The 27,459-nt window shown below is 39.3% G+C and overlaps 1 protein-coding gene across 3 annotated transcripts; it reads left to right on the top strand.

Annotated features, from left to right (window-relative positions):
• Nucleotides 1–443: 443 nt before the first annotated feature.
• Nucleotides 444–27,164, top strand: LOC124606638. 3 transcript variants are annotated; one of them, XM_047138633.1, is made up of 4 exons: nt 444–582; nt 687–834; nt 982–1,048; nt 23,781–27,164. In XM_047138633.1, exons 2-4 carry the CDS (start codon nt 689–691, stop codon nt 25,524–25,526), a joined length of 1,959 nt encoding a protein of 652 aa, XP_046994589.1. In that variant the 5' UTR covers nt 444–582; nt 687–688; the 3' UTR covers nt 25,527–27,164. The 3 variants fall into 3 exon arrangements, with proteins under 3 accessions (XP_046994589.1, XP_046994592.1, XP_046994590.1); XM_047138636.1 differs by lacking the exon at nt 687–834 and having other exon boundaries at nt 533–582; XM_047138634.1 differs by lacking the exon at nt 687–834 and having other exon boundaries at nt 549–653.
• The last annotated feature ends 295 nt before the right edge of the window (nt 27,165–27,459 follow it).

The following is a 27,459-nucleotide window of genomic DNA, read 5'->3' as shown; positions in this document are numbered from 1 at the left end:
TAACTTTGTCTGCAACATGATAAGACTTAAGTTAAGAAAGCTTTTATCCCATAATTAGCAACATTTATGATTACTACAGGACGCGTAGTGTTTTCAAACAACATTTCATTTTGAATACGAGACTTGTGATTGGTTAGATCTTTTCATAACTTTGCGCGGCAACGTAAAGGATATACAGAATACCAACATCCACATTTCTTCGTACTTGAACTAAAAATGTTACAATTAATTTTGTTTCCGAACTTTTGATTTCATCGACAGAATTTCGTCTTATTATTTCGTATTTCTCTGTATATACACAAAATAAACTGAATTCAAACAAAAAATACCAGAAAACAATATGAAAATTGAAATAATGGAAGAGTAATTTTGCTACAAATAAACGAATGTGTCAATATTTATACCCTTATTGAAATTAAAATATGCATTTTAATTGTATTACGGTAAAATATTGACAAAATAGAGCATTCTTCACTGTAAATAAGTATTATTCTACCTCTTCAGGTATATTTTTCATGCATATATTGGTTGTGTGATTGTGAAGTAGACGCCATTCCTGTATCGGAGGAGTAACCGGTTGAAGTATGATTTGTTGATGTAGAATTTGTGATAAATAGTTGATATTTTTTCTATCATCACAAACCAAGGATATGGTAGTTTTCCATTTCATATTTTTGTTGTTTCAGTAATGGGGAAATCGCCGATGGCATATCACGGACATGAGAGAAGCAGGCACCATAACTATTCTCGGAACAGTCAGTCTCGAAATCGGAGACCAGAAAATCAAGGATTCGCGCCAGCGAACTACATTTATACACCAGATCGTTTCCTAAGGTATTAGCGTGCATAGCGAAGACTTCAATCACTACCTATAGCGAAAGTTATGCCTGCTCTCTCATATCCAGTTTCGTGTAAATGTTGTGTGCTTTACTAGATATTTTATTATTGTTTTCAATATGAAGTGTTTACGTTCATTTACAGACAGCTGCCATCGTATCGCAGGGGTAGTCAACAGAGAGGCCCAGGAACAAGCCAGCAATATTTGACGGTAATCTTAGTTGTGACATTTGTATTTTCTGTTAAAAATAAATTTATCTCGAAGCTCATTTTGAATTGCATATAGAAAGAACATGTTGAGTCAGCGTTTATTTTTGATGTACATGAGTAATAATGTGCAGCGTTCTGTTTTCCCTTTTACGTAAACAACTCGGTAAAATTATGCCTCTTAGCACAAAACAAATTGGCAGGCATGAATAATTATTTGTGTTGCACTGCTGTATCATCCCATTGTCTTTACCCACAGGGGTTAGGAAATATATATTCTGATTATTTTGTTTGTTTTTTAGTAAATACTATGAAAAGACAGACAACTGTGATGGAAGTGCCTTTCCTCGAACACTTGTAGTGTATGAGATAAGAATGTTGAATTGAAAGTCTGTTTTATTCTGCTGCATTTGCCAAACAAACTATCAGATACCACCTAATTCAATGAACCAGTTTGTTTGCCCATTTTCCTCACAATCAGTTTCACTCTCCGCTGAAAGTCTTTGTAGGCCTACTACCTATGAACTGTGTTCACTTGGTAATATCATCCACAAGTGGGTTTCAGCATATTGGTGCTATCATCACTGTCTTTTTATTTCATTGAAATTACTGATCAGTAGTTGCTTACATTTTGTAGAACCTTGATTAACTGGCAAAATAGGTTGCCTTAGTTTGTTTTGTGTTCTTGTCAACAGTTATGGTTACAGTTATATAAAATCTTGGTTGTAATGACAGTCTGATCTGTAGCATGGCTGAGGTGAAGGCTAGGTTGAAAGTTGACACTTTGGCTGTGAAGTGACAAAGCCAACAGATGTGAAAGTAGGCAATTTGGTTGTGGTAACAAACTGACCAGTAGTGAAGACTAATTTTTACATTCACTCAGTATGGAATAATGAAACTTTTATCACAGTTCTGACAAGACTTTGAATTACTGTATGAAGGCACTACAAAAGCAAACCTGCTAGTAATTTTCGGTGAAATAAGGATCACCTATTTGTGGCATAGATGAGTTGAAAGATGTTTGCATAAGGCAACTAACATATTAGTTTCTGGGTAATATCCTGTAACTAGTAACCAATGCTGTGTTTGTTGGGCTGCTATTGACAAAGCCTCTAAAATATGTTTGGAAGAAAATAATAGGTTCATTCGAGTCAAAGTGTCACAACCGTATTTAAACTGTCTCTACTGTGCATGTGCAGCTTTGTAATAGTTTCAACTGTCAGAACTATGTGGGTTTACTCGAACTCATATTTAGCATAATTCATTGTCTGATTGCCTGTGGTGTTAGTTGATACCTCTACTATCTTTGCATTTCACAAAAGTTTCTGGATTAAATAATCATTAAGTGTACTGGGTACGTCCCCGCTTCCCCCCCTCCCCCTTTTTTCTGTGCTTGTCAAGTGAAAATATTTACTGAAGTATTTTGTGTGTTGTGCCTCTCTTTCGCTGTATTGTGTTGTCTTTTTTAGGTTAAGGTACCGTACTATGCCTACTACATTCTGCAGAAAAAAAAACCACAGACTGAAATTTCAGAAACAATATGAGTGATGTTTTGCGTGTGTCTTATTTTTTGCATAATGTAGAAGGCAAAGTATCTTATAGCCACAAATAGATGGCTACAGTGCAAGACAGACAGCAGAACACAGAAGCATGAATGCAAATATTTGATCATGATGATTAGAACTTCTCGTAATATGTCAAGCGAATCATGGAAAAAATAAGTGCTGCAGTGTCATTATTGTATTTAAAGAATGAATGACAGTTGCAGGCTTTCCTTAAACATAGATTATGATGAATGAAATTGAGTCAAATTTTTCTGCTTCCCACTTTGGGTCGGCACTTCTTGGAGAACCGGTGATATAAAATGTTGACTGAAGACATTCATAATCATTTCTGACATCACTTTCCTCATCGGCATCCTGTTTTCTTTTATATATTTTGATTACATGCATATTTGATGGAAAAAAAATTGGTCAATTTGTCTCATTGATTTTGATAGCATAAATTTTGTTGCTGATTGACAATACAGTACAGATGATTAGTACCAATGTTAATAAACAACAAGGCAGTAAATGCCCAAACATTACATCTTGAAGAAAAATTATTGTTGGTTTAGTTGGTAGGGAGTGGCCACAATGAGTCCGCTGGTTAAGAATATGATACGCAGCTTAATTTCACTACTATATGTGTAACAGTGTAAGATGTTTATTTATGCTATGCCGCCTCACCTGTAAAGTGGGTCAACTTATTGTGCCCATGACATTTGTAGCAATGAATATTGTATGTGACTCCCAGTTATTGGTGCGTGTGCTTAGATCTCTGTATGGAAGAGACAAATTTATTCATTTTGAAAGTTAAGTTAAAGGACAGTGAGATCCAACCCAACAATTACATTTGTTATTGTCACTGTTGCATTTCGAAATCTTTTCTGTCATCTTATTTTCTCTTTCTGTTTTTGCAAGTAGTTTCACTTTGTATTCACCTTCTCCTTTTTACCGTAATCTACCATACAATTTTATCCCGCCCATATATACTCAATAATACATAACCCACTTCCAAACCACAACAAAAAAAAAAAAAATTATTTATTTAATTTTTTTTCCGCTTTCAACACAACTGCTGCTATAAAATCCACCGTTTCCAGTTCACAAACAGTTCCTTTCACCTATTTAACAGCCATTTCGGCTAGTTCTAATAACTTTCGGTTTATTTCCATTTCCGTTTTTACCACATCACTTATCATTTTTAGCCGCTTCCCACAGGTTTTAACGTCATTATTGCTTTGTCAGACAATTGTTAGCCTCATTTTCATAATCTGCCATCACAAAACCACTCCTTTTAATACATTTACACACAGTTTTTTCGAAATTTTCCCGAATTTCTCCACCCTTTAACGTATTTTGGCGGCAACACAACCAACTAACCTTTGTGCACATCGTTGTCTACCAACCCAAGTTCACCACAGAATCAACATAGCCCAGCTTTTACCAACACTTTTCACCTTTTTTCACACCAGATCTCCAGTTGCTTTCTAGTTCACCTTTATCTCTCCACATATATTTTCATTTTCACTTCAGCCTCATGTTACACTTTCCACCTTCTAATACCATGTCACCCTCACAACACCCCCACAACGACCCCATTAAGTTTTATTTACATTCCTTACGCAAACATGCCTTCGCCGTAGCCAGATTACACTCCCATATTTTATTTTCTCAGGCTTGTCTGACACTTGGCATTACCCCCAAAGGCCTCACACTTGAAGTTCCCATCTCTGGCTGAAACCTTTCTTTCCATCAGTCCCTATACCAGTTCCAAACTGAACAAGCCATTGCCCTCACCCACCTAATCCTTCACCTAAACATCAACTCAGCCAATGAACACACCCGTCAACTCCTATCCTTAATAAAAGTCCTCAATCTTTCCTCTCCCACATCCACACCGGCTATTCAGAGCATCCTCCTACAGGCCAACCGCAAATTAGAGCAGTATGCCACCCTTCACCTCAAAAAACTATCCAATCTCCTGGTTTCCCACCTCCGGAAAGGCAACTCACTCACCCTTCACAACCTTTCCAGCAAACCTCAACCACCTCTCATTGCACACAAACCCAGTCTCTCCCACCTACTCAGTCTCCCACTTCCAGCTCCACTCCCCCCAAAGCCTCAAAATTCCAATCAACACAATCTGGAACCACAACACCCTAATTCAGTAGTTAACCTTTCCTCCAAACATCTCCAAATCCGAAACCTCTGTCCTATCCAAAGGCCTCACCTTCAGCCCCACTCCCAGATTCAACCAAACAGCCCTCGTCAAAGATTTACTGTCCTACACTTGTAGTCTCTGCTGGCAATATCACTTTGCCACAAAGAAAAATGATCCTAATCCTACTCCTAATGATCCAACTCCCCAAGACACTATCCAAATTGAACCCTGCCTGGAACAGTTCCGTCCTCCGTCACAGTGAGACCCACCTCCTCTTCCTCAAAATCACCCTGTCCAAACCTTCCAGGAATTTCTGACTTCCAGCCTTGCCTCTCAGTCATTCTTAAAAAACCTTAATCCTACTCCCAACATCACCATTGCTGAAGCCCAGGTTATCCGTGATCTGAAGGCTGACTGATTCATCGTCATTCTTCCGGCAGACAAGGGTTCCACGACCGTGGTACTTGATCGTCGGGAGTATGTGGCTGAGGGACTGCGTCAGCTTTCAGACAACACTACATACAAAGTTTGCCAAGGTAAACCCCATTCCTGATGTTCAGGCAGAGCTTCAAGGAATCATCAGAACCTTAGGCCTCCTACAAAACCTTTCACCTGACTCCATCAACTTCCTGACCCCACCGACACCCCGCACCCCTACCTTCTACCTTCCTAAAATTCACAAACCCAATCATCCCGGCCGCCCCATTGTAGCTGGTTACCAAACCCCCACAGAACGTATCTCTGCCTACGTAGATCAACACCTTCAACCTATTACATGCAGTCTCCCATCCTTCATCAAAGACACCAACCACTTTCTCGAACGCCTGGAATCCTTACCCAATCTGTTACCCCCAGAAACCATCCTTGTAACCATTGATACCACTTCCTTATACACAAATATTCCGCACGTCCAGGGCCTCGCTGGGATGGAGCACTTCCTTTCACGCCGATCACCTGCCACCCTACCTAAAACCTCTATCCTCATTACCTTAGCCAGCTTCATCCTGACCCACAACTTCTTCACTTTTGAAGGCCAGACATACCAAGAATGAAAGGGAACAGCCATGGGTACCAGGATGGCCCCCTCGTACGCCAACCTATTCATGGGTCGCTTAGAGGAAGCCTTCTTGGTTACCCAGGCCTGCCAACCCAAAGTTTGGTACAGATTTATTGATGACATCTTCATGATCTGGACTCACAGTGAAGAAGAACTCCAGAATTTCCTCTCCAACCTCAACTCTTTTGGTTCCATAAGATTCACCTGGTCCTACTCCAAATCCCATGCCACTTTCCTTGACGTTGACCTCCACCTGTCCAATGGCCAGCTTCACACGTCCGTCCACATCAAACCCACCATCAAACAATAGTACCTCCATTATGACAGCTGCCACCCATTCCACATCAAACGGTCCCTTCCCTACAGCCTAAGTCTTCGTGGCAAACGAATCTGCTCCAGTCCGGAATCCCTGAACCATTACATCAACAACCTGAAAACAGATTTTTCATCCAGCAAATAACCAGAGCCACTTCCTCATCTCCTCAAACCCAGAACCTCCCTCAGAAGAACCCCAAAAGTGCCCCACTTGTGACAGGATACTTTCCGGGACTGGATCAGACTCTGAATGTGGCTCTCCAGCAGGGATACGACTTCCTCAAATCCTGCCCTGAAATGAGATCCATCCTTCATGAAATCCTCCCCACTCCACCAAGTGTGTCTTTCCACCGTCCACCTAACCTTCATAACCTCTTAGTTCATCCCTATGAAATCCCCAAACCACCTCCCCTACCCTCTGGCTCCTACCCTTGTAACCGTCCCCGGTGTAAAACCTGTCCCATGCACCCTCCCACCACCACCTACTCCAGTCCTGTAACCCGGAAGGTGTACACGATCAAAGGCAGAGCCACGTGTGAAAACACCCATGTGATTTACCAACTGACCTGCCTACACTGTGAAGCTTTCTATGTGGGAATGACCAGCAACAAACTGTCCATTCGCATGAATGGACACAGGCAGACAGTGTTTGTTGGTAATGAGGATCACCCTGTGGCTAAACATGCGTTGGTGCACGGCCAGCACATCTTGGCACAGTGTTACACCATCCGCGTTATCTGGATACTTCCCACTAACACCAACCTGTCAGAACTCCGGATATGGGAACTTGCCCTTCAGTATATCCTCTCTTCTCGTTATCCGCCAGGCCTCAATCTCCGCTAATTTCAATTTGCCGCCGCTCATTCTTCACCTGTCTTTCAACAACTTCTTTGCCTCTGTACTTCCACCTCAACTGACATCTCTGCCCAAACTCTTTGCCTTTACATATGTCCGCTTGTGTCTGTGTATGTGCGGATGGATATGTGTGTGAGCGCGCGCGCGAGTGTATACCTGTCCTTTTTTCCCCCTAAGGTAAGTCTTTCCGCTCCCGGGATTGGAATGACTCCTTACCCTCTCCCTTAAAACCCACTCCTTTCGTCTTTCCCTCTCCTTCCCTCTTTCCTGATGAGGCAACAGTTTGTTGCGAAAGCTTGAATTTTGTGTGTTTGTTTGTGTGTCTATCGACCTGCCAGCGCTTTTTTTATATATATATATAATCTGTGTGTGTGTGTGTGTGTGTGTGTGTGTGTGTGTGTGTGTGTGTGTGTGTGTGTGTGTCATTAAGCAATTGTACAGTGTATTAAAAGGAACAGGACATCAGAGACTACTCCAGCAGCATCGGAATTTCATAAACCATACTAAAATGCTTCATTCCGCTCTGATTGCACATTTCTATGTCCAGATGCGCTCTGAAGTACCTGATATTCAGCTGTTCTATGAGATTTTTGTGATACCAATTTTCTTGGAGGTCCAGTACTGTATTCTCATGTTTGGTTCTTTATTATGATATAATGTCATTTGTCCCAGAAAATGGAAAATTTGCACTTGAAATTGAACGAAGCTGAAAGTAGCCAATAGTGCGGAATGAAACACTTTGTTTCAAATAAACTAACTGCCTCAGTGCAAAAATTAATAGAAGCAAATTTCTCTACAAATCTGACAGAAATAGCTTCGTTAAGACATTAATGGTTGATTGCTAATAACGTGGAAATAATATGTTGTTGTGGTCTTCAGTCCTGAGACTGGTTTGATGCAGCTCTCCATGCTACTCTATCCTGTGCAAGCTTCTTCATCTCCCAGTACTTACTGCAACCTACATCCTTCTGAATCTGCTTAGTGTATTCATCTCTTGGTCTCCCTCTTCGATTTTTACCCTCCACGCTGCCCTCCAATGCTAAATTTGTGATCCCTTGATGCCTCAAAACATGTCCTACCAACCGATCCCTTCTTCTAGTCAAGTTGTGCCACAAACTTCTCCTCTCCCCAATCCTATTCAATACCTCCTCATTAGTTACGTGATCTACCCACCTTATCTTCAGCATTCTTCTGTAGCACCACATTTCGAAAGCTTCTATTCTCTTCTTGTCCAAACTGGTTATCATCCATGTTTCACTTCCATACATGGCTACACTCCATACAAATACTTTCAGAAACGACTTCCTGACACTTAAATCTATACTTGATGTTAACAAATTTCTCTTCTTCAGAAACGATTTCCTTGCCATTGCCAGCCTACATTTTATATCCTCTCTACTTCGACCATCATCAGTTATTTTACTCCCTAAATAGCAAAACTCCTTTACTACTTTAAGTGTCTCATTTCCTAATCTAATCCCCTCAGCATCACCCGATTTAATTTGACTACATTCCATTATCCTCGTTTTGCTTTTGTTGATGTTCATCTTATATCCTCCTTTCAAGACACTGTCCATTCCGTTCAACTGCTCTTCCAAGTCCTTTGCTGTCTCTGACAGAATTACAATGTCATCGGCAAACCTCAAAGTTTTTCCTTCTTCTCCATGAATTTTAATACCTACTCCGAATTTTTCTTTTGTTTCCTTTACTGCTTGCTCAATATACAGATTGAGTAACATCGGGGAGAGGCTACAACCCTGTCTCACTCCTTTCCCAACAACTGCTTCCCTTTCATGCCCCTCAACTCTTATAACTGCCATCTGGTTTCTGCACAAATTGTAAATAGCCTTTCGCTCCCTGTATTTTACCCCTGCCACCTTCAGAATTTGAAAGAGAGTGTTCCAGTTAACGTTGTCAAAAGCTTTCTCTAAGTCTACAAATGCTAGAAACGTAGGTTTGCCTTTTCTTAATCTTTCTTCTAAGATGAGTCGTAAGGTTAGTATTGCCTCACGTGTTCCAATATTTCTACGGAATCCAAACTGATCTTCCCCGAGGTCCGCTTCTACCAGTTTTTCCATTCGTCTTTACAAAATTCGCTTTAGTATTTTGCAGCCGTGACTTATTAAACTGATAGTTCGGTAACTTTCACATCTGTCAACACCTGCTTTCTTTGGGATTGGAATTATTATATTCTTCTTGAAGTCTGAGGGTATTTCGCCTGTCTCATACATCTTGCTCACCAGATGGTAGTGTTTTGTCAGGACTGGCTCTCCCAAGGCTGTCAGTAGTTCTAATGGAATGTTGTCTACTTCCGGGGCCTTGTTTCGACTTAGGTCTTTCAGTGCTCTGTCAAACTCTTCACACAGTATCATACCTCCCATTTCATCTTCATCTACCGCCTTTTCTATTTCCGTAATATTGTCCTCAAGAACATCCGCCTTTTCTATTTCCGTAATATTGTCCTCAAGAACATCGCCCCTGTATAGACCCTCTATATACTCCCTCCACCTTTCTGCTTTCCCTTCTTTGCTTAGAATTGGGTTTCCATCTGAGCTCTTGATATTCATGCAAGTGGTTCTCTTTTCTCCAAAGGTCTCTTTAATTTTCCTGTAGGCGTATGTATCTTACCCCTAGGGAGATAAGCCTCTACATCCTTACATTTATCCTCTAGCCATCCCTGCTTAGCCATTTTGCACTTCCTGTCAATCTCATTTTTGAGACATTTGTATTCCTTTTTTACTGCTTCACTTACTGCATTTTTGTATTTTCACAATGAAAAATTGTGCATCTTCATTATTGGGGATCTTTACTTAATGAAATATATTTGAAAGAATAGAACAGACTTCTATTCAAAAAATGAATAAATAAATCTGCCACGAGGGGCTCTGTGCACTAACTGGGTGAAGGCTATAGGTGAGAAAACAATCATTAATGGACAGCTCTGGGGCATTTGCTGTAGCCCAGTTGTGTTGGCCTTGTTCTGAGCAGCATGAGGTTCTTGGCCCAAATGGAATTTGCTAATTTACTAAAAAAAATACCCTGAGGATCTGTTGGACCTCCAGTGAGTTCTCACGTTCAATGTCTTAGACATATCCTTGGGGCTTGTTCATCAGACAATTTTCCTTTGAACCTTTCCTATATTAGGATAGATTAGATGTACTTTTCATTCTGATTGACATGTAGTTAGAAAGAATACACAATAAATATTTGCAGAGAAAAGCAGATACGCTAATTTATGTTCTACAGATCCCGAGTCAGATGGTCCTTGTGGATGTGGAATGGGTCTAAGAGTCTTATATATATTTCCATTTAAAAGGTTATTTATCACACAACATGTAAAAATTTAGCTACTAAAGTTTTTATTTATTTATTTATTTTTAACATCAATATTGTTCTCTTCGGCAATTATACACCAGACTTGGTAGCAGGGCTGAAATCCTTCAGCTGGTAAGATCTTTAACATGTAGGCCACATTCTTTTGAATTTTCTCAAGAGTCTCAAAATAATGTCCTTTTAAAACCTTGTCCAATGTTGGGAAAAGAAAAGTGTCTCAAGGACTCTGATCAGGTGAATAGGGGGGCTGTGGAACAAGTGGAACGCGTTTTGAGGTCAAAAATTCCATGATGGAAGTGGGGCATTGTCATGATGGAGCACTCACTTATCTGCAATGTCCGAACTCACTTGATTTGCCCTTTTCCATAGCCTTTCAAGGACATATTTGTAAAACACTTAGTTGACAGTTTGTCATGAAGGAACAAATTCTTTAAGCACAATATCCACACCATCAAAAATCCAGATCAGCATTGTTTGGATCTGTGATTTGCTCATTTCGAACTTCAATGTTGTCTTGGGCTTGCAAAAAGATTATTTGTGCCAGCGAAAAACTTATGTTCTTGGTAAGGAATGTTCCCCATCCCAATGGGCCTGTTTCAGTTTTTCAAAGGTGACATCCACAGATTCCCCAAGTTTAACACAAAATGTCATTGCCTAACGTTGCTCTAAATTCTGCCATTCCATTTTCGTAAAATACAGCAGAAAAACAGTTTCACTGATGATGCCCTCAAAAATCACGTGATTGCTGTATGGAGCTGAACCTTGACTGAGCACCTGGACAGGAAGAACACACCGGCCAACATAAGTAGAACAACTTAATTCACCATACATTATAGTGAGTGAAGCAAAGAATATTGGTGTGAGTTATTCGCTACATAAACGTTGTGGGGATGATTAGAGAACCAGAGGAGATAAAAATTTCTGTGCTGGCATCATCAATTCAATTGCTGTGATAACTGGCAATGAGGAAGACATTAGTATGTCAATGCATGGTTGCTTAGAAGGAGGGGTAGGATTGAACCAAATTTGGAGAGAAACCAATAGGGTGCCCATTCTGAAGATTCTATAAATCACCATGTTTAACCAGAAGATACAGATTTTGGATAAATAGTTCCAATAACACAAACAGTATACCATTAAAGAATTATAGCAAAAAGACATTGTGAATTTTATATCAAAATGGTTAATGGGAATGCTTTCATTGTGTAATAACATAGTTTTCAATAATATCATCAGTGCGGCAACAAGAAGGATGTTCATTGTGGAAAATTTAACTTTTTATTAAAAGATGTTTTTCTGTACTAACAGCAAAAATAATTGGTTAGTTGTGTATGTACCATATTAATAATTTTTATTTAATCTTAAGTTATTGGATCAAAGCATGTGTTAAGTCCAACACTCTTTATTTAAATTTGAAGAACACAGTTGCAGATTTGTTTCACTTTTTCATGTTTCTAGAAATAAGCTTTAAACACAGCAACATACACTTAGGTGGGAAAAGTCGTAGGCTAGTGATATGCACATATGCAGATGGTGTTAGTGTTGCATTCACAGGGTATAAAAGTACAGTACATTGGCAGAGCTGTAATTTGCAGGACAGATGACTGCAGCAGTTTGGTCCCTTAGGAATTCACACATTTGTAATTTGTACCAAGTGATTCATATGATAAGGTGTTCAACATGATTATCACTGCACAATGGGAACTAACAGACTTTGAACACAGAATGGTAATTTCAGCTAGGTGTGTGAAACATTTCATTTCAGAAATAGTGAGAAAATTCAACATTCCGAGATCCACAGTGTTAAGAGTATGCTGAGAATACCAAATTTCAGGCAGGCAGTGGCCAGTGGCCTTCACTTAATGACCAAGGCAGCAGCACTTGCGTAGAGTTGCCAGTGCTAACAGACAAGCAACAGTGCATGCAATAACCATGGAAATCAATGTGGGGCGTACGATGAATGTATCCATTAGGACAGTGCAGTGAAATTTGGCATTAATGGGCTATGGCAGCAGGTGACAGTATAGTGTATGTTGCTGTGTTTAAAGCTCATTTCTAGAAACATGAATAAGTGAAAGAAATCTGCAGCTGTGTTCTTCAAATTTAAATAAAGAGTGTTGGACTTAACACATGCTTTGATCCAATAACTTAAGATTAAATAAAAATGATTAATATGGTACATACACAACTAACTAATTATTTTTTGCTGTTATTATAGAAAAACATTATCTTTTAATACAAAGTTAAATTTTCCACAATGAACATCCTTCTTGTTGCCAATTGACTTTAATAGTATGTCTTTGCTAACAGCAAGACATCACCTGCAGCACCTCTCTTGGGCTCATGACCTTATTGGTTGGACCTTCGATGACTGGAAAAGTGTGGCCTGGTCAGATGGGTCCCAATTTCAGTTGGTAAGAGCTGATGGTAGGTTTAGAGTGTGGCATAGACCCCACAAAACCAAGTTTTCAACAAGGCACTGTGCAAGCTAGTTGTGGCTCCATACTGCTTAATGTTGTCAGTGATGTAATTTCACAACTTCCCTGGGCCAGGAAACCAAACTTCATTGTAAGAGCTGCATCACATAGCTCCGATGTTGGATTGTTGCCAACACAGAAATTGTAAAGTTGCTGTTGCTTTCTGAAGTAGTGCCAGTAATTTGTGTATTATATATGTTTGTATGGTCTGATGTTGTATGTAAGTTGTTGAAACTTAGAATGTAGCAAAGGTGTATTAAAGATACATTTAACTTGCTGTGGTAGTTAATTTCATCATGTATTTGTAAGCTACTGTGTAGGGTAGGTACAAGTTCAGTAGTGGTTATTGAAGAAAGATACCCCACTTAATTTCAGAAAACTGCATCAACTAGTTTGTACATACCCAAATCAAGCACTATCACTTCCCACCATCTCAGCATTACCAACATCTAATTCTTCACGCTCTCTAGACAATCCAAAGTGCTGCTCAGTCAGTACCACAAAGGAAGTCATCTTCAGTCCCATCACGACTATTGGAAATTCCAGTTTCTTCTTCTTTCTTTCTTCCCCCCTCCCCCTCTCCGCATGACTAGTTCTTCCGATATTGACCGCCAAGCAGCAAACTTCAGTGGTATACACACTGCAAATAGTCTCCTACCACGAGTTGTTTTGTTCAGCATGTGCAGCGTGGTTATAATTATTAAAGTGCAGCTACTTACACACGTCCAGTATGGGCTGGAATTAATGTGAAACCAGTTTCCACTTGGGTGGTGGGGGGGAGGGAGAGTTGTATTTTTTGCCACGGGTGTAAATGTGGTGCTGTGAATGGAAGAAAGTCAAACAAGTGAGAAAGGCATAGTGTTGATTTCATTATTAAATGCTTCTTACACAGTTTGTTCAAAATCAGTGCCGGAGATGTCAATGAGATGCATCTGTAAAATGATGTGATCAAAAGTTTCTCATAACAGTTCCAGTGGAATAGGAGCAACATGTTTCCTTCAGATCAGGTGGAGATTGAAAGTGTCCCTGGTAAACACATTCTTTTAGATATCCCCACAGCCAAAAGACGCATGGATTGAGATCAGGTGATCTTGAAGGCCCTGCATCTGGGAAACCTCTGGAGGCAACACATTTGTGAAAGGTTGCATGAACACTTTTGCAGTCAGCCACTTTGAACGCAATGTTCTATTTAAATTGCCATATATCAAGCTGCATTCAGTTTAAAAATATAAAAAATAACACCCAGTCTGTCATAATTCTATACTTCAAACAATGGAAAATCCAGGATTATGAAAAGAATAGATTGCTACTCACCATGTAGCAGAGTTGCTGATAGGCACAACAGAAAGACTGTTAAACAAGTAAGCTTTCAGCCAGAAAGGACTTTATCAGAATTACACACACACTATTTGTCTGTCTATTATTGACGAAAGCTATAATTGTGGGATTCTTTTTGTTGTGCCTATGTGCAACTTAATATTGTTTCAGTATAATTAACATAACACTACACTCAATTTAAAGAAAGCTCAATAATATACATAAATCTATACAAATTTCTTCTGTGAACAAGAAAAATGAAATTTTTAATATTATTTACAGATATAGTAATTATAATAATTGTGCATTATTTTCTGCCCGATGTATACCATTCTGTATCGCCCGAAAGTGAAATATTCAATTTAGAGATCCCACTTTTGGCATATGCTGTGCTTCAGGCACATTGTGAAATGGATGTGGTAGCAGCTGTAGTATGTCTGGTGTGACCATTTCACACTGTTGTCACTTTCAATCAATGTACCAGCAAGAACATCATTGTCGCTTTCTGAACTGCTGCTACTTTCACTAAAATATTATCATTAACATTTTCCAATAACTCAAGAATTTTTTTGTCGGGACACATTTTTATATAAAAAAATTTGGAAACTGCGAACATTAAAAAATAGCACAGAAATAGTATTAAATAACAAAATGTAAAAAACTATTACGAAGCACAGCACAGTGTCAGCGAATGAACAACACAGTAGCAGAGTTATCAGTCATCGGTATTTCACTGCAGCAACAGTCAAAAGTCTATAACTATTTACGTATGCATAATTCGAAGTGTTAAGCATCAATATTGAGCATGCTAACTACATCTAGAGGCAAATTTTATAAGCTGAGTGATAGTAAACATTGTACCAATGAATCAGCACTGTAACAGTAGGAGCTAATTAGTTACCTTGACGTTCAGTGTGTTAAACACATCTTTCACTGTGCGAGCAATGTGAGGTGATGCCCCACCATGCATGAAAACCGAATTTTCCAAACAGTTGCACCTTTCCAAAGCAGGAATTACATGCTGGACAAGGAGGTCTTGATAACATATAGACTTCACAGTGCACCTAAGAGGCCCTCTGGGTTAATTGTCTTCAAAGAAGAAGGTGTTCATTAATTCACACCCTATAATCACGTACAACGAATGCAATGGCTCTTCATCCACAACAGTGTGTATTCACTGAACCCTGCGGTGTATCTTGCTCACATGTCACCAACTTAGGTCCGTGGGTGAAACTGAAAAGCAAATTCAGAGTGCTGCTGCAGATCATAAGGTTTCAGTTACTGCACCATCTGGATCTTGTATGGGTACCAGCGTAAAGTAAGCCATAAAACTTTCTGTACTTATGCAATGGACAATTCTGATGACATTGCACAAGCACTGTTCGAGAGATGTGCTGCTTGGTCAGTTTCAGCAACAGCAATAGCAACCTCATCAATAACTACACCTTCCTCATCCAGGTGCTACACCAAGTTCGTGTGTTTTTGAATTTCATTATCATCTTTAAACCATTTAATGACATAGGGACTCTACTTAGATCTTTCAGTAGGCTCTACTCACTCAGTACAGCACTATAACAACTATTTTTCACAGAAAACTGTTTCACTAACAGCACAGAGTCTCTCTTCTCAATACGTATACCATTCTTTCACATTATGGCTTGTGAAATGACACTGTGGATGCCACATCTGGTGGCCACAAGTGAAACAAACGTTGTTCCCCCTCCCCCCTCTTCCCCATAAATTGGTTCTACGTTAGCATATCTACCATATTTCACTGCCATGTGATAATTATAGCTGACACTGGACCTCTGTGAGTAGCTGCACATTAATCATAACCATCCAGTAGTTTCTGTGGAATTCAAACTAGGTGTGAATGGTTGATTGATAACGCTTCCAGTGGGTACAACATACTTTTGTACTGGCAGGAATAATCACTAAGTCACTATTTCCTTCCTTCACTTTTTGTTTCTATTGATTGCCAGCTTGTCCACCATCCTTCGTTGGCTATGCCTTTGCCACTCTTGGCTGACCCATGGACACATCCTCCGACATGAGGACCCATGTGATGTCCGCCTGACAGTGGCCCACATCCTACTAGACTGCCCAAATTTGGCTGCTTTGCAGCAATATCTTAACCTGCAAGGCAAGCTACCTCTGGTGCTAGCGGACTACGCCAACGTGACTTGCCAGGTTTTACATTTCACCCTCGAGTGTGGTTTCTACTCACCTCTGTGAGGTTGGACACTTTGGCCACATTGACTGCCTGAGAGATGGGAGAGGCACCAGGGGACCCATGGCAGGCCTTGCTCAGCAGTCTGGTGGGGCCACTACCCATCCCACCTTTTTATTCTCTTCTTCTTTTATGTTTGTCATTTGTAATGTTGTATCTTTCCTAAAATTTTATCGTCTCTGCTGCTCGTTTTCTTGGGGTAACGAACGGTGAGGTGATGCTGGTGGGACGCATCTCCCATGTACCCTGCTGCAGGGGACCTCCAACTGCATTGTGGACAGGGACACTCACCCATCTTTCCCCCCTCTCACTCCCCTCCTATTTTTCCTTGATTTTATTGCTGTCTAATTGTATCTTGCATATAATCATTCTTCCCAGGAATTGCCTTTTGTATCCTCCTTCCGAGGATGAAGAGATTGATCACCTCACACTTTGGTTAGTTGTTGGAATTAAAGGTACCAACCACAAAAACTAACAGAAGCATTGATTTTAAATGAAGAAGAGACCCTGACCACTTACTTTACATTGTTGAAATCCAGTCTAGGACCAGTTCCTGGTATCCACCCACCATTACTGTAATTTTTATTTATGCATACGTGAATACCAGCTGGGAAGCTTTCTCCCTTGGCGACGGTTTTCTGATTAAAAACCGCTAACGGTTGCAATTTTTGTTCCGTTCAAAATAGGATCACCTAATGCTGATGAGGTATCAAACTGTTTTCATAAGCTTGAGACAGTTAATGTGCCATTGTAGTTCTGCAACATGCAGAAAAAAAAATTTCATAGCTTAAATTGCCGAACCCACCCATGTATAACTTCAAATTCCATTGGCAAAATGCTGCTTTATGTACTATTTTGCAACCTTCAGTTTGAGTCGTATCAGTTGTAACAGCATATTCACATTTCTTTTTTTGAACTACAAAATCAAGCAAGTCTCTTCCCAGGTCAGGATATTTGCACTTTTCCCATCAAATTGAACACTTGACTTTTTGAAAAGAGTTTCTCTTCAGTTGCACACACCACAAATAATTATTATCCGCAAACCCACCGTCCCTACACCCTCTACCGAACAGTTTCCCTCGTCCTCTGACCTGTCACCCCGTCCCAATTCACAGTTCTCCATCACTCGGGTGCTCTCTTAGCTCATCAAAGGATTTCTTCTGAAAGTTGGCATAGTTGCCATTCTCTTTTATGTGTGCCTGTCAACAACTCGACACTTCTGCTGTTTGGTGAACTGTGTCCTTTACCCAGTTTATATAAAGCATGTTATCTATTTACCCACAAGAGACACTGCACCTCACCAGCTCTGATATCTGTGTGCCACATTTCAAGCCAGTGCACCTGCCACCCCTCCCTCCTGCATTCCCAATCCTCACACTTGATACCTTCCTCCTCCTGCTTCCTGCCTCTTACCCCATCTACCCACACCATCAGACACAACCCCCATCCTATTCCACCTACCAGAACTGCAATCCCAGCATTCTCTCTCCATCCAGTACAGTGTAGGTGCATGTGGGGAGGGGGAGGGGTGCACTCGTGTACTCTCTTAGCTCATCAAAGGATTTCTTCTGGAAGTTGGCATAATTGCCACTCTCTTTTGTGTGCTGTCAACAACTCAACACTTCTGCTGTTTGGTGAACCACCTCCTTTACTCAGTTTAAATAAAGCATGTTATCCATTTATCCACAAGGGACACTAATTAATTAATAATAAATGAAGCTAACAGTTACCTCTAACTATAACTAGTGTGTTTTTGGTTTTGGGCAGATCATAGAAGTGCATTGAAGTTATTACTGATTTTGTTCTCATTTGAGACAAATGAAATGTAGTAGTTTATCAAACAGTGTTTATTGTATGTGTATTTGTGTTCTTGCTATAGTGTTACAACATTCTTTTTCCTCCTTGTCAAGTTGATTTTGTTATTCAGATAACAGGCAATCACCTGAAAGTTTATCACTCTCTTGCAATATATGGTTAGCTTTAAGAAATGGTCGTCATTTGGAATTCTGCATCTTGGTTGGTTAACACCAGCAGTACTCTTCTGAATCCAATCTATATAAATAAAAAAACAATTGCTGCATGTATGAAAGATCATCACTTGAGAATGGCTTGACAGATTTGGCTTTTTGTGTGTGTTCTTAAATGTCAGGACAAAGTTTTAATGAAAGACAATTTTTGGAAAATCCACCAGAAGAGTCTGAAATTTCGATGGTATTTTAGTATGAAAATCTCAGTGAAAGAAATGTGATGTTCTGTTGAACAGTTCTGCTGTCACATGTTTTCATAACAACAAAATTCTGCATTGACTTGATATTGTGTGAACAAGAATACCATTGAAAGTAATATTGCAATGTGTTATTGGTGGTGATCATATCTTTGGTATGTGGCAAAGATTGAATTGAGATCAGTTCATGATAATTTGGTGTTGTGCAAACATTTAATTGATTTCAGTTCCTGGTTTGTTTCTTTGGAAAAAATGCCACCAGTGGTGCATCAAAATATCAAGTGCCGTATGTGAATGATCGAATCAGTGAGACTGATGAAGAGTGTAGACAGCATTTGGGGGCAAACCGAATAGGAATTTCTCAAACACAGTCCATTATGACGTATACAATAGAGTTTGTTAGAGCTGACGCACAAAATAATTTGGAACATTGTTGCACAGTAATCTGAGCCTATTTGGAGATCCAGTGATTCTGCTGGCCCAAGGTTTTCGCCAAACACTGTCAATCATTCCAAGATCAACAGCTGTTGATGAAATAAACACTTGCTTGAAGTGATTGACTTTGTAGATATATGTAAAAACTCTTCAAGGTAACAACAAATACGCAAGTCGCATAAGTGTTTTCCAAGCAGTTATTAGACATTGGCTGTGGAAAAATTCCGGTCGATGTTTCCATTGGCCACATTTTGTTTCCACAACACTAAAAGAAGAATGTTCCTGAATATTGCTACAAAATCCCTGTTTGGTTGAGTGAATGAGCCATTTTGGCAGCAAAAAATAAGGACATAGACTATTTGATCGTAAAAATTCAGAGCTAAATTGGTGGCCATTGCATTCATTTAATTCAATCCATCCCAGATGAAATCATCAGTTACCCTATTGAATTTGCCAGGAATGCCACCACACACAATAATTTGCAGCTTATGGTCAGCTTAGTAATAATAGCGTTATGCAGTCTGAACCAACTGCAATTATACAATGGAATAAGACTCTCTGTTAAGCGGAGGAGGAGGATATTGGTGTTTAACGTCCCGTCGACAACGAGGTCATTAGAGACGGAGCACAAGCTCGGATTAGGGAAGGATGGGGAAGGAAGTCGGCCATGCCCTTTCAAAGGAACCATCCCGGCATTTGCCTGGAGTGATCTAGGGAAATTACGGAAAACCTAAATCAGGATGGCCAGATGCAGGATTGAACCATCGTCCTCCCGAATATGAGTCCAGTGTGCTAACCACTGCGCCACCTCGCTCGGTGTCCTCTGTTAAGAAGCTGATTAACTAACGTGATAAAAAGCAAACGATAATCATATAAAGTTCAAAGGCAAGGGTCTTCTAATTCCATGAATATTGACTTGCCTTGTTTTCGCAATTACGATTAATAAATCACAAGGCCAGTAGTTGGAAGTGCGTTATTATTAGTTTTCTTTCTAGACAGAAAGACAAAAAATATCACCTAGTGTTGCGATGAATGCATTAAGAACATCAAAAAATTATTGTCAAAACAATGAAATCCTATTTATTTCATTTCAGTGAATTCATGATCATACTGAAAGTGTTCTCTTTCAATTCTACAAATTCAATGAAGGATTCCATTGGATGAATTCCTTCTTGAGTGACTGACTGACTGGAAGCAATGCACAGCCGAAACCATTGGGGATATAGAAATGCTAGTGAGAAACACTTCCTATTCTTGTCCCGAGCGAGTGCAGCTCTACTATATGGTTAAAATATTCCGGAGGTAAAATAGTCCCCATTCGGATCCCTGAGGAGAGGAGAGGGGAGGGGGTGCTACTCCGGAGGACGGTGTTATCAGGAGAAACAAAAGTGGTGGTCTACAATTTGGAGTGTGGTCAGATCCCTTAATCAGACAAATAGGTTAGAAAATTTAAAAATTGGAGTTGATAGATTAAAGTTAGTTAGAGTGGGAATTAGTGAAGTTCAGTGGCAGGAGGAACAGGACTTCTGGTCAGGTGAACACAGGGTTATAAATACAAAATCGAGTAGGTTTAATAATGAAAAAATAATAAAAAATAAAATAAAGTAGGAACACAGATAAGCTACTATGAACAGTTTAGTGAACACATTATTGTAGTCAAGATTGACACAAAGCCCACATCCACCACAGTAGTACAAGGTTGAATACATGAAAGAGACACGGAGACACCAGAAGGCTTCAGATTAAATAATGGTAAGACAGAGATTTCAGAACCAGATGGGGAGATGTGGACTCTGACAACAGTTTATTGGTTATGATTTGCAGATTGAAACTGAAGAAACTGCAAAAAGGTAGGAATTTAAGGAGATGGGACCTGGATAAAAAGAAAAGAACCAGAGGTTGTACAGTTTTAGAGGGAGCATTATGGAACGATTGACGGGAACAGGAGAAACGAATACAGTAGAAGTAGTGTGGGTAGCTTTGTTGACAGATGAAATAGTGAAGGCAGCAGAGGATCAGTTAGGTAAAAAGACGAGGGCTGGTAGGAATCCTTGGCTAACACAAAAGAAACTGAATTTAATGGATGAAAGGAGAAAATAAAAAAAAATGCAGTAAATGAAGCAGGTGAAAGGGAATACAAACGTCTAAAAAATGAGATCGACAGGAAGTGCAAAATGGCTAAGCCGGAATGGCCAGAGGACAAATGTAAGGATGGAGAAGCATAAGTCACTAGGGCACTAGGGGTAAGGTAGGTGCTGCCTGCAAGAAAATTAGAGAGACCTTTGGAGAAAAGGGACCCACCTTTATCAATAGCAAGAGCTTGGATGGAAAATCGGTCCCGAGCAAACAAGGGAAAGCAGTAAGGTGGAAACACTACTTAAATGGTCTATACAAGGGAGATGTACTTCAGGGTAACATTATCAAAATGGAAGGGAATGAAGACAGAGACAAGATGGGAGATATGATGCTGCCTGAAGAATCTGACAAAATACTGAAAGACTTAAGTCAAAACAAGGCCCCAGGAGTAGACAACCTTTCCTTAGAGCTACTGCTTGCCTTGGGAGAGCCAGCCATGACAAAAGTCTTCCATCTGGTGAGCAAGGGTATGAGACAGGCAAAATACCCTCAGACTTCAAGAAGAATATAATAATTTCAGTTCCGAAGAAAGCAGATGCTGGCAGTATGAAAATTACCGAACTATCAGTTAAATAAATCACGGTTGCAAAATACTAACACAGATTCTTTATGTACAAATGGTGAAACTGGTAGAAGCTGATCATGGAGACGAACATTTGGATTCCATAGGAATGTAGGAACACATGAGGCAGTATTGACCCTACAATTTATCTTAGAAGATAGGCTAAGGAAAGTCAAACCTACATTTATAGCAGTTGTCGACTTGGAAAGGCTTTTGAATTTACAATTTGTACAGAAACCGAATGACAGTTTTAAGTCAGGGGATGTTATTCAGTCTGTATATTGAGGAAGCAGTAAGGGAAATTGAAGAAAACTGTGGAGTAGGAATTAAAATTCAGAGAGAAGAAATAAAACCCCTGAGGTTTGCTAGTGACATTGTAATTCTGTCAGATGGCAAAGAACTTAGAAGAGCAGTTGAAAGGAATGGACAGTGTCTTAAAAAGAGAATACAAGATGAACATCAAAAGCAAAACAAAGGTTATGGAATGTAGTCGAATTAAATCAGGTGATGCTGAGGGAATTCGATTAGGAAACGAGACACTTAAAGTAGTAGATGAGTTTTGCTATTTTGGAATCAAAATAACTGATGATGGTTGAAGTAGGGAGGATATGAAACGTGGACTGGCAATGTTAAAGAAAGCATTTAGGAAGAAGAGAAATTTGTTGACATCGAGTATAGATTTTAGGGTAGGAAGTGCTTTCTGACAGTATTTGTATGGAGTGTAGCTGTGTGTGGAAGTGAAACATGGATGATAAACAGGACAAGAAGAGAATAGAAGCTTTTGAAATGTGGCGCTACAGCACAATGCTCAAGATTAGATGGGCAGATCACATAACTAATGAGGAGTACTGAATAGAATTGGGGTAAGAAGAAACTGACTAGAAGAAGGGATCAGTTGGTAGGACTAATTCTGAGGCATCATGGGATCACCAGTTTAGTACTGCAGGGAAGCGTGGGGGTAAAAACCGTTGATGGAGGCAGTAGTTGCTCAAAGATGAAGAGACTTGTGCAGGATAGAGTAGTGCGGGGAGCTGCATCAACCCAGTCTTTGGACCAAAGACAACAACAGTCATTTTTAATACAGAACAGGAAAGCTGTGTTTATGGCTAGCTTTATAAACCTAACTGTTAGTAGATTACGACTGTATGAAAAACTATCAATAAAGCTACTATCCTAACAGATGTAGCAGCTGGAAAGGTCGTTTTCATACCCCACGTGCTAATTATTTCAAGCGCACGCATTCATTTTGAGCTTCTATTCCCATTCAAGGTTTCAATTGTAATAACAGTACATAAGGTCAGGGGGGAGGAATGGATATAAAGAAAAGGAAGGAGATTATGGAAAGAGTGAGAGGGCACAAGAGATGTACAGAGATTGGGAGGAAGACGATAGACAGAGATGAGGGCAGGAGATAGATAGATAGATAGATTTTTTTTGGGGGGGGGGGGGGGAGGGGGGATGGAGATTAGGACATTTATCAATTTCCCATACGTATTTAGCAATTGTGAAGCATTGCTGTGTTCGTTAGTTTATTCCAAATTTATGTAGGAATTCGTGATCTTAACCATTGTAACAATAACCAGAGCTCTGTGTGAATCACCTTTAAGAAACATTGCGCTAGCTAGTTACGTAAATAGAGTAGCAGCGGCAACTGATTTCTGTAAACTGTACATAATGGACATTAGTTACAGTGAAATTAAATATTTTTAGCATACACTAATATTTCGATTCACTTGAACATGTACAACAAATAAACATTACTTTCCTACAGTCATATCTCAAAGTTGTTTGAATACATTATGACTCTTTTGTTTGTGGTGACAAGTAACATTGCCATGTTCTATTATACACGATGGCCTGCACACACAAAACTTACAACATTATGTTAAAATACTTGTTCTGTTTATTTGCATGTTGGAATTCTGACCATATGTTTTTTGCACAGCGACTTGCTTATAAATTAAGATTAGACTTCAACTTCTGCTTTTGGTTTATCTGTACATGTTAGCTGTATTATTGATATTTGACACTAAGGTATACTCTTTTTCATGTTTATACAATTTTATATTTCTTTTTGTTTCTGTACATAGGGTAGGTCATTCCACAACCGACCTTACTCGACAGCCCGTGTTCGCTCTCCATTGATACAGAAAAGACTACCACCACAGAGAAAACGCACAAGAAGAGACATGCACCCACCAGGGGACTCTGAAGCAGCTACAAAAAGCCGTGAACAATCAACAGATGCCATTAAAAATGAAAATGAGCCCAGCTCTGAAGGTCAGCATACGGAGGAAGATCATTCTTCAAATGCAGTTCAGGCCTCAGTTCCACAAACAAGGTCGAGCACCAAAGCCCAACAGAATAAATCTGATGAAAACATAGGTTCAAATAAAGGTGAAGCTGAGGATGGGAAGGGAATGAGTCAGTCCTCAACTCCACAAACACGATCTTCTGCCAAAGTCAGAAGTAAGTCAGAAGAGATGATAGTCCCAGACAAGAGTGAAAATGAGGATGGTGATAATAAAATAATCCGTACTACCAGAGGAAATAGTAAAGTAAGAAATGATGATAAAAGCAGTAGTACAGAAGCAGCCCATCTCACTGAAGAAAGAGTTACTGGCCATAACACCCGATCAGCTACAAAATTGAAGCCTGATGTTAGTGATGAACCTGAACAGCAAGAAGAAGGAGGTAACATATCAAAGACAAGAAAGGTGAAGAAAGATACAAAAACTACAGTGCCAGACACGGAAGGTGACACAGAAAGCGTGAATCGGCAGGAAACTGAGGTTCTTTCTTCGGTTGATACTGTAAAGAAAACACATACCCAGGATCATTTGGAAGATTCTTGCCAGGTAAGTGAGGATTTGACCTCAGATGCTGCTCTAGAAACAGATCAACAGGAAAAAGAAACTGTGAAGTCTGAAGAGTTAGTGACAAGAAATGATAAAGAGGCCTCAACAGTATTGCAAAATGTGAAGCATATTGTAGGCAATAAATCACCCAGATTAATATTGTCACAAATTGATAAGCATCTAGAACCAAGCCCTGAAAAAGGAACAAATACATTTGCAGCATCCAGTGACATTGGTGAAATTAAGGATTCTCCAAGGCGTAGTTCAAGACGAGGTACAAGCAGAGTGAAAATTGATAAGGAAGAGATCCAGCTGCCGTGCAGAACACCACACAGAGATCATTCAAGAACACCAATTCATATTCAGCAACCAGCAGAGCAAAGGGAGACAGGTGACAGCTTTGCAGCTTCAATAAGGTCAATTTCATGCCGTCGATCGATTCGGGACTCTCCCTATGTTTCGAAAATAAATGATTCTTTCCAGAAACAGAGAATTACTAAGCAGCAGGTAACAGTTAAGAAAACTACTAAAGAATATTTATCAGATAGTAAACTTGATGTATCTACTGAGAAAAGTATTGATGTGACCACCGAATCAGATGAATCATATGTCTCAAGAGATAAAATAGGAAAAAGGAAGGCCTCTACTTTAGAAACTGCAGAAAAAGACCAAGATCATAAAAAGAAATGTACTGTAAAATCTGAGCAAAGCTCCTCAGTTATTTCTGCTGTTTCATCTCCATTGCAGTTGTTAACTCAAAAGCCAGAACCTGTGAGTAGCAGTACACCACTGAAGGTGGTGGAATGTTGTGAAACTGTGCATATGGAGCTCTCAGAAGAGAGTATCACTGATGAGAGTGTGGCATATGAAAAAGCACAAGATAATATTTCTGAGCAATCTCTGTCGTTCGAGAAGGGGGCACCTGTCCCAGAACCCGTTTGTGAGCCTGTGTCTCGTAAGTGGTGTTCTATTATGTGAATCGTGGTGTAAAAGTTATCAAGCAAGTGTAGGGAACTTTGATTGCCCTTGATTTCTATGTGATGCCCCTTGGCCTGTAGGGTTCAAACATAAGTTGAAAAGACTGTAGTGCATGACGGAAAACAATTTCTATGTAGACTGTAGTCATCCTTATTGTAAGAATGAAACAAATGGCCAAAGCTTGTAATGTTGAGTAGTTTTTGTAGGAAGAAAACTCCAAGTATATAAGACTAATATTGTAGAAAACCTTTACAACTTTTTATTGTCTTTATCTGTATTCATGTTTTTAAAAGAAAGACATTGGCAAATGTAAAAATCTTTTGTACATGGCTCTTTTTGGAGAATTCAACAAAAGCAGTATTATTGGTACAAGTTATTGGTTTTCATAGTGGTCTTCCAATACTTGTAATAAGAGGCAGATTGCACTATGTCAGTACGAATTTTTGTAAATTGTTAGGTGTGTCTCACATTTTAAGCAATTTAATGCTGACAAAAAATAGTACAACTATCCAGGGAACAATATCTTCCTTTCTTCTTCTTCTTCTTCTTCTTCTTCTAGTATTAGTACTTCAAAGGCTTGTTGATGGAAATGTGCAGTTCTTGTTCCAGGACTCGTTTCTCTTAGGCAACGGGTATATCTAATCACTACTCCCAAGTTACATTTAATCAGTGGTTGTTTCCTAAGTGAATTTTCTAGTGCAAAGCTTTGGTTTTGACAGAATTGTGTGGTATACTGGATTTTTTTTTTTTAAATTGATATGCATGTGTTGCTTGTCACTGGTGGTATTTCAACAACGGTCATCATTTAAAGTGTTTCGTACTTAAAAGTTGCGCCTTGTTTGTAATTGCTAACAGTCGCTGAAACACTTCAAGAATAAATTTGCTATGATGCTGTCGTAGAACACTCCAACTCTAATTGGATCAGTTGTATCTGTTGCTGCCTTATATCCTTGTACACTATGGTCAGTGTGTTCACAAAGTCATTTGGTTTAGTAGTATGCTAATTTAGTATCACTTTTTAAATATTCTTTGCTTTCAATACGCTGTCAATTCTAAATACATCTAGTTTTCATGTCTAGATTTTGTTGTTTTCATAAAGAACTTGATGTTGGTAAATTCATGCGTACACAGATATGTGACTATTTAGTTGATAGAACATAATTCTGCAGTGATTTCTTTAACTTAAGTTTTTGTGTCCAGTAATATAACCATGACTCGGCTGTCTCTCAACCATTCATTAGGAGAGGCATTGGCCCCCTTGCACTCTCAAATTATGTGACATGATGATGCTGTTCCATTTATTGAAATACTCTGTATGCTCATTCCAGACATAGTGTGTTCATGGTAAATATCAGACAGTACAAAATTTCATCAAGTGGTGTTCATTCTTAATGTATATCTATTGCTTTTGTGTGTTTATATATGAACACATGATCATTGTCATATGTTGATTTTAAGATATGATATTGAATTTTATTATCTGTTGAAGTTATTTTTGACTGCCTTTAAAATCTGTAATTCATAAAGTGTTTAATTTTCATTGTTTGATTTTTAATATCTGAGATTATGATGTATTAGAAATAGAGTCCAGTAATTATGTTTATAAAGTTGTAAAATAAACTTATTTTGCAGAGGTAATGCTAATTTTCCTTGTAATTCTCTCTCACCCACTCTTGCCAGAGCTAAGCATTAGCTGGGGGGGGATGTTGATCTAAATTGAAGAGGATTGACCTTGAGGCATCCAGGAGCTATTACACTCCTTAAGCTGAAGAAAACCTGATGGATACATGTCAGTGAGGCAATACACTGATACGTTCTGCGTGGAAGACAGTTATCATTTTCAGGAGATAACAACAATTTGTATAGAAGTTTGGGAAATGAAAGTGCATTTCTAATAAAGCATGCTTCATGATACTTTCAGGAATGTAAACCT

Source organism: Schistocerca americana, chromosome 3, assembly GCF_021461395.2.
Source record: "Schistocerca americana isolate TAMUIC-IGC-003095 chromosome 3, iqSchAmer2.1, whole genome shotgun sequence".
NCBI lineage: Eukaryota > Metazoa > Arthropoda > Insecta > Orthoptera > Acrididae > Schistocerca > Schistocerca americana.
The sequence above is the reverse complement of the archived record's forward strand: the minus strand, read 5'-3'. Positions and strand labels throughout refer to the sequence as shown.

Bases quoted from the DNA above. Each gene is read 5' to 3' on its own strand.
- LOC124606638 (XM_047138633.1), top strand. From the start codon at position 689: ATGGGGAAATCGCCGATGGCATATCACGGACATGAGAGAAGCAGGCAC. The intron at 835-981 runs GTATTAGCGTGC...GTTCATTTACAG, and splicing joins ACACCAGATCGTTTCCTAAG to ACAGCTGCCATCGTATCGCA. The intron at 1,049-23,780 runs GTAATCTTAGTT...TTCTGTACATAG, and splicing joins CAAGCCAGCAATATTTGACG to GGTAGGTCATTCCACAACCG.